We start from the raw sequence: 15,460 nt of genomic DNA, 5'->3' as shown, positions 1-15,460 counted from the left end.
TATAGAATAGTAATTCTATATTAAGGCTCCTACAGGTTAATCAATTAGGAGATTGAAATTTCCTCAGCTTCTTCCTAGCATTGATCTTCTTCTTCCTCTTCCATTGCCTCAAACGATTCAACTTCCTCCCCCTCTTCGTCGTCCAGCTATGGCAAGGATGAAGAGAGAGAGGAGGTCGTCTACTATACCATCGACGGACAATGCCCGAAATGGCAAAGGGAAGAAGACGTTGGAGGATAGGAAGAGAGATCGACGAACCAAGGCGGGAGAACCTACAACTTCTCTTAAAGTTATCTCCGTCGAATACAGTGATGAAGAGAATCATATAGATGCACTTTCATCTCTTCATGATTATAATCTAGATGCTAGGATTCTTTGTGGAATTCTTGAATGAAACGCGCCAATATGCATCAAGCACCGAAGCGAACCATTTCATCAGTGTTAAAATGTACATAGTGATTCATGATTGGAGGTGATGGTTGTAATTTTTTGCCCGTGATATGAATTGTATATGGAATTAGTTCGATTTTTTTTTTCCCTTAAACTTCTGTTGGTTCTTCTTCCCTTTTCCCTCTTGATATGGTAGTTGGATAATAGCCCATTGATCAAATTGACACAATCTAGTGGGATTCTATTTCAAAAATTTCCTCAATACAATCATTACGTCTACTTCTTTCAAAGATATTTTAGTTATTTACAAAGTGGGTCCAATGAGAAATGGTGAAAATTCAAGGAGTTTTGCGAGACAACCCAAAATTTAGAAGATTATATGAGATAAACAAAGTTTAACACAGTTATGTGGAACAGCTCCAAAATTCTTAGGAGGGCGGGGGGGTGTTATGTGAGATTAACCCTTTTGTAAACTAATTTTTCAGAAGTTGGGTGAAACTCGAATGAAACTTAATAAAACCAAAGTGCATCGTACGGCCTTGGGCCGGCCCAATTTGTTATCATACCTGCTACCGACAAAGAACCCCTAGAGCTTGAAGGACCAATTTTTTTCTCTGCAGAGTTTTATTTTTTGGGGCGCCTCTCTCTCTCTCTCTCTCTGTTTCTCTCGATTACGATGATGCTCTCAGGCGACATTCCTCCGAATCAAACCATCTACATTAGAAATCTCAACGAAAAGATCAAGAAAGAAGGTAAAAGTTTCGTGCTTTATTCTTGCTCAGTGTTCAAACTAGGGTTTTTTTGGTCACATATCTAAATTCCTCCTGCTCGTTAATCGTTTATAACTAGTGTTATTTTGGAATTGGTCCTCATCCAGAAAATGGGCAATTTTTTACAAGTATCCTAAAATTTCAAGTGTGGGGGTTTTTGGTTTCAGCTTTATTTTTGAATTACGCTTTATTGCACAAATGGGTATGAGTTGTTTTGCATGTTTATCGATTCTCAAGTGGGTTTGAGTGTAATTAGGGGTCTGAGTTTGAATTTTGCTTAGAGAACTAGCCAACTGAATGAAACACGGAGGTGGTATTTTAGTTAGGAAGAATCTAATTCTTAAGTGATGATTTCCCTCGCAAGCTGATGGTTTACTGGATAATATGAAATTGGGTCTCATCTTTGTATCAATTTAAGTGATTTCTATTTAATTTTGTAAAAAACAAAATAGTTTTACTTGCCATTTAATGATTTAATCGACATCTCTGATAGAAATGCTTAACATGCGTTACTTCTGACTAAAACAACAACCACATTGATCAAGCCTCTATGCCAAATACTTGGGGTTGGGACCATGTTAGGGTTAGCCATGAATCCTGTTTTTCATGTTGGCTCTATTAAGCTCCATCTCCTCTATTACATTGACCACCTGCTCGTTTTGGTTTTTGTTAAGACTTAATACATTAAGTTATGGGTATTCTGTGGGTTTGTGGATTGGATGGTTGATATTAGGTTGATCTTGAGATGGAGGGCTAGGATTGAGTGAGGAAGAGGTTAAGGTTTCACAAGCTGGGCTCTGATACCATGATATAAAATAGGAGGGTAATTTCATAGTTTTATTCATGAGCATAATAGATTATATACAAGAACAAGATGGATACGGATAGATAACCCAATACGATCTATACCCAAATATCCATAACTTAATGTATTAACTCTAACAGTTAGGTCCAGGAAAACTATAGTCTGGTCTTTCTTCGGAATACTTGGGTTGGGATCATCAAGTGCATGAATTCTTATTTATCAATTCAGCTATTTTAAGGTTCATCTCACCTTTGGGTTGAAAACCATCTATGCCTTTTTCCCCTTTCTAATTATTCGGTCCATGCTCGTTTAGGTTGATATCCACTACAACAACAACTAAGCCTTTAATCTCAATACTTGGTGTTGGAACTATTGGGTACATGATCCTGTGTATCAATTCAGTTATATTATAGGCCATCAGATTTTCTTTTTTGACAACCTTCATATCCGTTTTTGCTGCCTGAATCCATGCTCATTTAAGTTTGGTTAGAGCTGGTCCTTTGTCTCTCAGTGTGCTGCTGTCTTATAACTCTTTTAAGTCTTAAGACTCTTAAACCTCATTGGTCTCAATTGCACATCTCCGATCTCTCTCATCTGAAGCTAATTGATCTATATTTCATAAACTCCTCTTAATCTTGTTGGTCTCAGTTGCACATCTTCAATTTCGCACATCTTAAGCTCACTGATCTATGTTGCATATGCATCACCTTCTATCTATAATTTTTATAGAAGTTCCTGGTCAATGCTTCTAGCTAAGTAGATTTGAAACATGTCTTTAGAATTCCATTCTAGCTTGTTATGTAGTGTTTATCTTCGTAGTAATTTTCGCTTGTTGCTACCTTTATATGGTTATCTATTATGATGGTAACATATAATTCTTGCACTATAAGTTGATGCGTTTTTTTATTAATCTGAGGTATCATCTTTACAAATATTCGTGGTCGGTCGGTTTTATACTTTTTTGAGATATAATGTTTTGATTCTTTTGAATGGATTGATTTTTAATTGTTTTCTGGTTTATTCTTGTATATCTATAGCGAACTTCCTCTGAATTTGGAATGAGTACCTTGGTTCAAACTTCATCCAACTAGTTACTACTCCCATTGTATGATCGACATTTTCTTTCTTCTCTAAAAATTTTCAGAATTGAAGAGGTCCCTCTATGCACTGTTTTCTCAATATGGAAGGATTCTCGATGTGGTGTCGCTCAAAACACAGAAACTTAGAGGGCAAGCATGGGTTGTGTTTAGTGAAGTGACAGCTGCTAGTACGGCAGTTAGGCAAATGCAAAGTTTTCCGTTCTATGACAAACCAATGGTGTGTTTTCTGGACTTCAATTATTTATATTCTTTTCTTATTGCTTTCTATGATAACTGAATGTGTTATTAAGCTATGATATATTCAATTTTTCCTTCTACTCCTACTATGAGTAATTTTTACATTTGATTTGGCAGAAAATGGTCTCTTGGGGCACACGAAATCTTCTTTTTTTATGTGCAATTTACCTATTTTTAGTTGCTGGACGTAGTGTTATGTCAACTATAATGCTAAACCACTATCTAACCATCAGTTTTTAATTTGTTATTTAGTAAGTGCATACTAGAGGAATTTGAAAAGGAACCATCTTAAAGGAAGACTTCAGCACAACACGTACCATGTATACAAGTAGTCTTTTGTGCTTTTTGACAACATAGAGTATTCTTGGTCCCAGACCTTCAGTCGCTCAGCGTACTTGCAATACATTTATGTGCTGGGAAGCATGTCTTTCATGTTCTTAAAGTTGATCCTTTTAATGGTTCCACTTTAATCTTACAGCTGCGAGTTTCTTTCTGTGTGGAAGCTACTTATTTCAGCATTTGTTTTAGATGGCAAACTCAGTACTTAATCTGATATTTCTTGCTGCACATTTTCTTAACTTTTACTTCCTGCAGAGGATTCAATATGCAAAAACCAAGTCAGACTGTATTGCAAAGGTAGATGGTACGTACGTTGCAAGAGAAAAGAAGAAGAGGCAAGAAGAAAAAGGTAATGCATTATACTAGGAAATTTTAGATACTGCATCTTGAATATCTCTGTAGATAAGAGTGGTAATGGTGTTGTACTAAATTTATTTTGTTTCACGTGATTTCCTGGACATTTACTCTTAGCATGAAATCAGGTGCAATCCGAATTTAACGGACCAAAATTAATCATTTTTTAAGCTCGGTTATTTTGTTACATTCTATCGCAATATGAGGGTCTAGAATTCTCCTGACCATGTTCATGATGAAAAGAAAAGATCCATTATATTTAATTTTGTGTCACATCTTATTTGGTTCTGTCATAATAACTCATAATATATATTGAATCAGTGGCACCACATCCAACATGGCATGATTGTTCACAAGAGCATTGATCGGTTACTCATCTTGCATTTTAAATACCAATTCATGTCGATAAATGACTCAATGAATCTTATCTTTCTTGGAGCATTACTTCTTATCTTGCAGTCAAATACCAATCCATGTTGACAAATGAACCTTATCTTTCTTGAAGCAAATAAATGATTCATGAAGTTGCAAGACCAGATCTTTGAGATTAGTTGGTACCCTACTCTTGGAGAGCGAGTCATAAGAAACTGTTCCCTTATTCTTCCCTATAGTAGTATTTGACATTAACAATGGAGGTATTGCTTTTCAGGCCTGCCATGATAGCAAGCTCAATTCTTTTGTTGAGTTCTCCCAACTTTGGCTTCTGTTCTATATAGTGAAGCCTTTAAGGATAACAATAATTCATAAACATATTTGACCTTTAAAATGTAAACTGGTGTCAAAATTTGTTGATTGCACTAATTTCTATCTGGCAACTTGATGCATGATTCATCATTCTAGTGAATTAATAGGAAAATATAAGTGTACTAACCAGCAATTCAAATATATATGCTTTTGGGATATTATATCTAAGATTTATGAAAGGTGGGATTAGTTATGTTACAGAAGCTGGTAAGGACCTTCTTTAACTCTTTGACACATAGTAAGGTCAAAAGAGAATTTTGGATGCCTTATTATAATAACCGACTGAAGTTTCTTTTACCGTGAGAGGCTAGAACATGGAGTCATGACTGAACTTCCATGAAGACATTTTTTAAAAATCATTAAGTATTTGGATTAAATCTTAGAAAGCTGTTCAAATATTCCTCTAACAAAGAAGTTCCTCCTAGAAAATAAGTGAAGAAAAAGAACCAGACTTTCTGCTTATGTTCCTTTTTCCTTACGATCTGCTCATTTATGCACGCATAATTCATTACTCCTTTTCTTGTAGCTGCTGATAAAAGACGCAAAGCTGAGGAAGAGAAGCAGTCTGGTCCTGGTGCTAATGGTGCAAATGCTCAAAATGGAGGGCCTTCTGTAAGTTTCTTCCTGCCATATTATGTACTGTGTAACAACTTCAAGCTCATTCATCTCTTGAAGCTACAGCTATTAAAGTGTATTTGAGACATTATTATCACAAGTTAACTATTGATATGGGAGATGAAGAATCACTATATAGGCATGTAGTTGTCTCCACATCAATCCTATTGTTTCAGGCATCCTTTGACTTTTGAAATTTGTTATATTGCCTAAAGGGTAAAATGTCCACTTGGTACGCTTTTATACCAAAATTCTGGTTGGCTACGTGAATGCTAATATTCTATTCATTTCTATTTTGATGAGATCCTAATCTTCCATTCATTTCTATTTTGGGTCATCTCCTCTATTAAAGTTAATTCTTATCATATTGTACTTAATAGTTCTAGTCGAGTTCTTATCCTCTAGTCCTTTTTGCTCCCTTAACTGCCTATCTTATCACTTTCTCCTAATTGGTGCATGCATTTATTGGCCTCTTTATACATGGCCAAACCGTCTCAATCGAGTCTCTCATTTTATCCAATTGGAGCAAACTTTAATCACCTACAAATGCATTCATTTCTTTATCATTCCTTTGAGTGTATATCAGCAGGACCATTGTAACTCTCTCATTTCTGCTACACTCATTTTTTACCCGTTTTAGCTCACAATTTTTTATTAATTCAGGCTTCTCAAGCATCACGCCAACCAAAGACAGGTCCTCGAGAGGAAACTGCTCCAAACAACATCCTTTTCATCCAAAACCTGCCTCACGAGACAACAACCATGATGCTTCAAATCCTCTTCCAGCAATATCCCGGTTTCAAAGAGGTGAGGATGATCGAAGCAAAGCCAGGCATCGCCTTTGTAGAGTTTGAGGACGATATGCAGGCATCCATCGCCATGCAGGCTCTTCAAGGTTTCAAGATCACTCCTCAGAACCCCATGGCTGTCGCATATGCAAAGAAATGACAGATGAATTCGAAACCAGAGACAAGTTTATGCCACATTACTTTTTTGCTTCGATTTTGGTTGAAATGTTGTACCTTTTGGCACGGTAGCTGCTAACCAATGAACCCAGTAGAAATGCAGTCAAAATGACTCTTATTATGGCGTGTCGTAATTAGTTAGAAGTTAAATTGGCTTGGTTCACTTGATCATCAGTATGCTTGCTTCTTTGAGCCTGCTGGTTAATCAGAATGCACCCTTACATTATCTCTACTATTTGGGGTTTTAAGTCCTCAATTTGTCGTTCTCTCTCCCAAATTCCACGGTTTTGGTTCGGATTAAGATTACGTCTCCATCAACAAGCCAAACAAAAGTCTTGGCTTTAGTTGGAGCAGGAGATTTCCATGGCTTTCAATGGGGTTTTCTTGCCCGATGCTACCTTAAAAATAAGATAATTACACGGAAACCGTATTATAAAGTCAACTTGTACATAAATCTACCTTAAAAATAAGATAATTACACGGAAACCGTATTATAAAGTCAAGTTGTACATAAATCGTCTTAAAAGTGGGTTTATGTTGCAATCAGTTGTCTCCAAGTTAACTTTTTTACTTAACAAAACTAAAAATAACTTTTAAGAAAAACCATGTTCAGGCCACGTGACTCGTACCTGTATCTAAATGTTAACAAAATGAGTCATTTGACTTGAATGTGAGATTTTAATAGCGCTTTTAGGCTTTTAGTGAAAAACTTGACTGGGAAATGATTGACTACAGTCTAAACTCACTTTAAAGATGGTTTATGTATAAAGTAACATTGAAAGGCGGTTTGTATTTTAATGTGGTTTCTAAATAAATAAATTAAAAAAAACTTCCAATGTAGAGGGCATCATTTTTTCCCACCAATAAAGAAGAGGAGAAAGGAGTACACGCGAGAAATGCTTCCCTAATCATTAAGATGTGCTGTACAACTATATTGACTTGGTTATCATGCACCAGGAACCTTGGAAAGTTAGCAAAGTCAGCAGAGGGGTTTGACAATAATAAATTTAAAGGCGGATCATGAGTTTTCACCCTTCACCATGATGATGCCTTGTGAATGAGATCTTGATTGGAACTGTTCGGAGAGAGAAAAGAGTGTTCCCACAAAATCTATTTTAGTTTGAGGATCGAGAGCGATTCCAAAGCCAAAATTGTTGCGGATTTTATGTCGCCAGCCTGAATTAAGGATTAAGCATCTTGTAGTTATTATTTGTGTGTTGGATCCGATAGAAAAGTGCTCCGAGTATTTCACAAGTATAGTGCGGATCTAAATTCTTTGAAACTCTTCCAGGGTGTGTTTAGCAAACTACACAAAACTGGGCCGGGACAACTCTAAAAAAAAGCCGATTTAATGGCAAATTTTGGGCTATAAAAAGTTGGACTAGTTCTAGCCCTCTCATTTGCCAAACAATAAACCACTTAAATTTAGGTCAGGTTTATTCCTGATGTAGTTTTTCAATGTTTGCTAAACACACTCTTTAGGTTTCCAATATGCCCATAGCACATAATGTAAATAAAATTTGTATGCTTTTTCGAACCATACTAATCAATTATTAGTATTACTCATATTGTAAATAAAATATGTTGGCGAGCGGAATTGTGGCAAGCCACTATCTAATTATTCTTGAGAAAAGACATTATCTAATACTAGTGAACGGATTTTTCCTAATGATTTTTCTTTTTTAAAATAGTTTTTTTTCCTAATGATGTGGCCCATGTGAACCCTACACATGTTTTTGTATTCATACTAGCGACGTTAACGCATTGAAACCACCATTTCAGTTGGCGGAGAGAGAACGACTCCTTCGCTTTTTTCCTTTTTAATGCAAGCATTAACAATGGATATTAACAATAAATACTACTTCCTTAGTAAGTATGAGCAATTTTTTTTTCTATCAAGATTATGATTTTAATCCGACTACCTTTGGAAATTGTTCTTTCATCACCTAATATTTTGTCTTAAGAAAATAATTCTAGTCTTTGTGTTGAAATTATAAGAAAATAACTTAAAATAGTTGCTTCTTAGTTTAGTTATCAGCGTTTTTTTGTCATCACCTTAATTTCGTTGTGCGCCATGCTTTTTATTTTTTTTATCATCTTTTATATTTCCGGTCATTTTATAGTATTTTGCTATATTTTTTTATCATTTACGGTGGTTTTCCCTGGAAACTAAATAATACTCATTCTATCATATATATATATATATATATATATATATATATATATATATATATATATATATATATATATGAGATTAATTGGTATCATTGTCATAGGAGCGGGATTTTCCTCCTTGGTCACCTATTGTGTGACACAATCCCTCACCATCATTATAAAGTAGGCACAAATCCCCACCAACTCACTTTCTCTTTACTTTATGAGGATGGTGGAGATTGTGCCACATAGGCATCAGGAGGAAATTCTCCTCCTATGACAATGATACTCATATATATATATATATATATATATATATATATATATATATATATTATATATATATAATATATATATTATATATATATATATATATAATATATATATATTATTATAAGAATTATTGGTATGCTTGGTACCAAATATAATTTTTGTGTTTGGGTTGTAAGGTAACACAACCTCCTCTACTCATTCAAACGGGGGATCACATTTATATGAGTTAAGGAGTACATGAGGATATGGCAACCATTTGAATGAGTTAAGGGATTATGCAATATATATATATATAGTATATATATATATATATATATATTATATATATATATATATATTATATATTATATATATAATATATATATATATATATCTATATATATATATCAGTGCCTTTCTCCTGCGGATCAGTTCGTACGGATTGAGCGTAAATGAGTGGTTTTTGGGTTTTTTCGCAAAATGTTTCCGCTGACGGAAACGAATCTCGTGACCAGCTCACGGGGGCTCTTTTGCAAAATGGTTGATGATTTAATTCCCTCTCGTGACCCATTCGTTCTCTCTCTCTCCCAAAAAATCCCAAATCTTCCTCCAGATCCCATCCGACCTCCCCTCCAACGCCGACGATCTCTCAAATCACCGACGACCGCCGTCAAGTTGGAGACCACCGACGACGAAGAAGTACATCCCCGCCGACCGTGACCCACTGACCCACTATCCCCGCCGTCGAGCCACGATTCCGACGTCTGAGACCACCGACGACGACGACGAAGTCCATCCCCGCCGACCGTCACCCACTATCCCCAACTCCCTCGAGCTCGATCTCGACCTCACCCAACTCAGGTAACCACGACGCCCCCGACTTATTATTTGTACTTCAGTTTCCAAATTAACTTGCTTGTCATTACTTGCTTGCTTGTGATGTTTGAAATGGGATTACTTGCTTGTGATGTTTAAGAAAGGGGATTACTTGCATTAGTTCAGCATATTTGAAAACTCTGGCCTCGTTAGTTTTCTTGTGATGTTTTATGTTCAAGTCAGTCTGAAATATTTGCACGTACTCTAATTATAGTTGTATGTCTATGTTAAATGTGGGCTAGCTATTGTTCTTGCTTGTGGGCTAGCTGTTGTTCTTGCTTGTGATGTTTAAGAAAGGGGATTACCTGCATTAGTTCTTGCTTGTGATGTTTAAGAAAGGTAGACAATAGCTAAGCCAGTGGTTTTTCAAATGCCAGTGTATTCTTGTTTTTGGTAGAAATCAAATATCAGAGAAACGGAAAACTAATTAAGAATAGGCTTCTCAATTAGGTGACAAGTAGATAGCTTTATGGTATTGGGTATTAATTGAGTTTCCAATTACGAGAAACTTGAGTTTTTATGTTCAAGTGCGTAGGATAAATAAGTTTGATTGAGCACAATGGTATTGGGTATTAATTTGAAAGTATTCAGTGCGTAGGATAAATAATTACTTTTTTAACTTTGCTTGCTACCTGATCATTTGTAAAAATTTTGTTTACCCTCCAATTTGGGGTATTTTCAGGTTATACATGGCTAGAAAAAGTTTTTATGTAGTGAAGAGAGGTCGACAATGTGGTATTTTTAATAATTGGGAGGAATGCAAATCCCAGGTAGATAAGTTCCCAAATGCCTCCTACAAAGGGTATGCAACATACGAAGAGGCTTTGATGGAATGGGAGAAGCACACACTCGCTCGTGATTCAGCATCCAGCTCGAGGCCTGTTCAAACATCTATTTATGCTCAAGAACATAGATATCCAGTGAGCCATAATCTGGATGTGGACAAGGGAAAACTTGGGGAAACTTCTATTTTCTCTAACTATGCTTTTGTATTAGGTTCATTGTATACAATATTAGTATTTCTAGTATGTATCGTTGCGATATTTGTTGGTTTCTCCATTGCAAAAAACATGTGATGTATTTTGTGGCTGAGCTTGTATTTGTTGGATAAACTTATCGTTACGTATATGATCTTTTATTAATATCGTTGTTTAGATGTGCTGCATCATGTTTTGTAAAGTATATAAGAAAACTTTCTTCATCATCTGGTATTGTTCTTTTTTTGTTTTTGCAATTGAAGCACTACCTTTTTCCCTTTTTTATGTCTTGTTTTTCTGCCTATATTCCTCTTAAATCTATCATGTTGGTATATTATTTGTCAATTTACTCAAGTTGGACGAAACTGATGGTATCAAGTTCTTCAGGATACAGAGGTATCAGTCACATAAAAGAAAACTTTCTTCATCATCTGGTATTGTTCTTTTTTTGTTTTTGCAAGCCTAATTTTTCTCTCTTTTCCTCCCTCCCTAGTACAGTACAAACATATTCAATTCTTCATAAATAATGAAAGTAGCCATAGATTTGTATCATGTTTTATGCAAATAATTAATCATATCTGTGAAGTTCATTATACTGCAGCAATAGCAAATTCAAGAACTTTCTTTTTATTCAGATTCCTTGTCTGTATGTTTTCTAAGATTTGTTGACAAGATTCTGAGATGAACCGTCTGTATCAAAAATCAGTAATTGTTTCAAAAATCAGTAATAGTTTCATATAAACAGTCTGTATCATTTCTACCTCAGGATCATGATCACCTCATTCATATAAACAGCCATCAAAAATCAGTAATAGTTTCAATATGTAGTAACAGTCTGTATCATTTCAGCAAGCAAAAACGTTAAACATAACAGCAAAATCAGTCTGTATCATTTCGGCAAATGGTTTTCTATCAAAATCAGTAATCAAAAACATAACAGCAACATTTGTTTACCCAAAACTGAGCATTAAACAGCAACAACTGAGCATTAAACAACAATCTAAACTGATTCAAAGTGTACATAATCAAGACATCTGGTACACCATCAACCATCAGCCATCAAGAACAATTGTAACATCCTGAGCTTTATCTTTAACTAGCAACAACTGGGCATTACATTGACGAGCTCCTGATAACATATCATAGCAACAACTGAGATTGTCAAGCTCAAAACATAAATAGCAACATTTGTTTACCCAAAACTGAGAATTACATTAGCAACAACTGAGAGCATTAAACAGCAATCAAATAAGATCAAAGTGTACATAATCTCATGGATCAAAGCATTAAACAGCATTACATTAGCTCCTGATTCCAGCCATGTCTCTTCAGTAATTCACAGAACCATTACCCTCTTAAGATTCAAAAAGATCCACATCTTCACTTGATGAATCATTACCCTCTTGTAAATTTGTATCACCGCATGTAGAAGACCTACATTATAACAAAAAATATATTAGATTCATATTGACGGATACTAGAATGTGAAAAATAAGATAACATAAATAATAAACGAATTATTACTTACGGATTTGTGAGTGCCGGACAATTTCGCTTATCATGTGATTGGCCTATTTTACCACACCCGTGGCAACGTCTATCTTTTTTATTTTTTGCTCTAGCCATTGCTTTCTCTTTTCCTCCCTTCAACCTTTTGCCGCACCCTTTTGCTCGCACTTGATCGGGTTCATTGAAACTATTTTGAAAAGTACAAGAATCCTGCACACTAGTACCATCATCCATAAAATTACTACTCATTTGATTAATTTTCTCGGTGAAGCTCTTTGCAACCGTGCGGCCACTACCCATGTGGCTACTAAGAAATTGGTCGATCTGCTCATTAATGATACGCACTCCATCGGTAAAAATCTTCTTCGTTTCTTCACATACAAGGGACTTGTCAACTAATTCCAAAGATGATTGGATAAATTGACTCCGCGTTAAAAGATAAGAATTGTCAGGGCTTATCTGCATGCCTTTATCATCATACACTGTCCCCATTTTTGCGGACTTAGTCCACCTCTTTAAGATGTATTTATCGGGCAATATTTCAACATCAATTTTCATCAAATATGATATAATGTGTGTACATGGAATTCCGCTGCTTTCGAACATTTTACAACTACAAGAAACCAAATCCAAGTCCTTGTCGTAAACAATTTCACGAACTTTACTTGTTGCGAGCTTCTTTCTTTGAATTTGATACACACTCTGATTGTCGGTTGCCCTAACAAACTGCAACTTATAGTTAAAGCTGTCACACACTTCAGCCTCAAACTTGTAATAGATCTCATTCGTGTAAATATCAACCATTTGCTCTATGCATGTCCACTTTCCGCTCGTTGACTACTTGACATGTCTACTGAGAAAATGTGATTAACATATGTAGGAATCCATCTTGACCGAAGTTCATATTGGTCTTGCAACCATTTGTTTCCTTCTAACCCACTCTTCTTAATCAAACTTTCCCATTGTATATCAAATTCTTCAGGAGTCTCTGATTTCCAAATGCAAGCCGAGAACTCACTTTTATAAATACTATACTTCACTGCATCAATTTTCTCAGAAAACTTCATTAATATATGCCAACTACAATACCTGTCAAAAGAATTAAATAAATTGTTAAAAAGAAAGGCTATGTATATAAACATTTTTAATAATATATACAAACTATAATACCTGTGAAAAGTATTTGGAAGAACAAGAGGGAATGCCTTAGTCATAGCTGGGTCTTGATCGGTAATAATCATCTTCGGTGCACCACCAGGCATACTTTCCAAAAAATTTTTAAATAACCATACAAAATCATCAACGCTCTCATGATTCAAAAATCCACAAGCAAAAACAATTGTTTGACCATGATTGTTAACCCCCATTATTGGTGCAAATATAAGGCCATACCGATTAGTGTTATAAGTAGTATCAAAGATTACAACATCACCGAAAAAATTGTAAGCCCGCCTTGATCTTGCATCGGACCAAAAACAACGAGTAATCTTTTGTTCCTCATCGGCCTCAATTTGAAAAGTAAATGAGGGATTCTTTCCTTGTTCCAGTTTTAAATACTCATAAAACATTTCTCCATCGTGCCCTTTCATATCAGCACGTATATCCCTTTCATGATTATACAAATCTCTTTGCGTGCACCCAATATGTTCTATACCTCCAGATTGTACTTCAAGAAAACTAAATTGTTGATGTTGAGGTATATTCGCCATGGAGAGCTGTTTAGTTAAAGACTTTGTTGCAGCTGAAACGTTACGATGAGACCTCAAAAGATGAACCTTTGATGGTGTTGATAGCGGGTGACTGTGCTCCTCATTAAAAATAGTAACAATGTATTTTCCGGAGCTTGATTTTAAAACTGCAATTTTGGCAGTACAATCCTCAGCTAAGCTTCCTCGACGTCTTTTCTTTCCAACATCCGCGATTTTTAGAGATTTTCCTTGTTTAAAACAAACATACTCCTTCCTTCTTATTTCACAACTTCCCGGCTCTTTCTGAGTACTCCAAGACCTTACACTAAACCCAGCTGCTTTAGCATAAGCATTATAGAATGTCACAACATCATCTATTGTGTCAAATTCTTGCCCTTTTTTTGGCCTCAACTCATCTGATACTTGAGGAGTATATATCAAATCATCGTCGTCCAAGTTTACTTCATTAGCTTCAGTGCTCAAGTTTTCCATTTATCACAAAAAATTGTAATTGACCTATAAAAAAATGGAGGCAATCTGAAATAGAAAATAATATGGGGGAAAAAGACCAAAGGGGATTCAAATTATTACTTGCTGATAAAGATAGATATAGAACTAACTGCACCCGATTTCTTTTAGGAACAAAGAAAGATATCTGTAATTACTACTTGCTGATAAAGGGGATTCAAATTATTTTTAATTTCACAAACAGATATAGAACTAACTGTTCATATAAAAAACCAAAGGCATATGTGGTTATATACACTGCAAAACGTTTCAGCAATCACGAACAGAATTATAATTTGAAAAGAAATAAAACCATTCTGATTTTAGGATGCGATGGAGAAAGGGGAAATGCAGAACAGATAATTTTAGGATGCTATGGAGAAAAGAAATGCAGCTAAGCACTTAAGCCCAAAGCCGTTGAGTTAATTTTCCCCTCCATTTTAGGATGCTTAAACATACTCATGTGCTTATCATTCAATAACTTTACTTTAACATAAGCATGATAGTTTTCTTGAAAAATATTGTGATGGTATTATCTAATTAAAAAAACTTTTGCAGAAACATTAATACTTCACAATAGCTCCCTGTAGTTACTGTTTTATGGATGTGATATTGTTAGAACTAGATCTTACTCAATATTACAAATAATAAGTCGGGGGCGTCGTGGTTACCTGAGTTGGGTGAGGTCGAGATCGAGCTCGAGGGAGTTGGGGATAGTGGGTGACGGTCGGCGGGGATGGACTTCGTCGTCGTCGTCGGTGGTCTCAGACGTCGGAATCGTGGCTCGACGGCGGGGATAGTGGGTCAGTGGGTCACGGTCGGCGGGGATGTACTTCTTCGTCGTCGGTGGTCTCCAACTTGACGGCGGTCGTCGGTGATTTGAGAGATCGTCGGCGTTGGAGGGGAGGTCGGATGGGATCTGGAGGAAGATTTGGGATTTTTTGGGAGAGAGAGAGAACGAATGGGTCACGAGAGGGAATTAAATCATCAACCATTTTGCAAAAGAGCCCCCGTGAGCTGGTGTCACGAGATTCGTTTTCGTCAGCGGAAATTTTTTGCGAAAAAACCCAAAAAGCACTCATTTACACTCAATCCGTACGAACTGATCCGTAGGAGAAAGGCACTGTATATATATATATATATATATATATATATATATATATTTTATTTAATAGAGA

The 15,460-nt window shown here is 35.8% G+C and overlaps 2 protein-coding genes across 2 annotated transcripts; one reads left to right on the top strand and one right to left on the bottom strand.

Annotated features, from left to right (window-relative positions):
• On the top strand, window positions 984-6,490 carry LOC109830088 (U2 small nuclear ribonucleoprotein B''). The gene is made up of 5 exons (XM_020397239.1): window positions 984-1,142; window positions 3,110-3,282; window positions 3,897-3,990; window positions 5,266-5,351; window positions 6,018-6,490. The coding sequence occupies exons 1-5, from the start codon at window positions 1,067-1,069 to the stop codon at window positions 6,300-6,302; spliced, it is 714 nt and encodes a 237-aa protein (XP_020252828.1). The 5' UTR covers window positions 984-1,066; the 3' UTR covers window positions 6,303-6,490.
• LOC109830764 (protein FAR1-RELATED SEQUENCE 5-like) lies at window positions 12,897-14,267 on the bottom strand. Its single transcript, XM_020398126.1, has 2 exons — window positions 13,258-14,267; window positions 12,897-13,176 (listed from the first exon to the last, which is right to left on the bottom strand). Exons 1-2 carry the CDS (start codon window positions 14,265-14,267, stop codon window positions 12,897-12,899), a joined length of 1,290 nt encoding a protein of 429 aa, XP_020253715.1.

The sequence above is a fragment of the Asparagus officinalis genome, chromosome 2 (assembly GCF_001876935.1).
Source record: "Asparagus officinalis chromosome 2, Aspof.V1, whole genome shotgun sequence".
Classification (NCBI taxonomy): domain Eukaryota; kingdom Viridiplantae; phylum Streptophyta; class Magnoliopsida; order Asparagales; family Asparagaceae; genus Asparagus; species Asparagus officinalis.
This window is presented reverse-complemented; position numbering and strand designations above follow the sequence as displayed.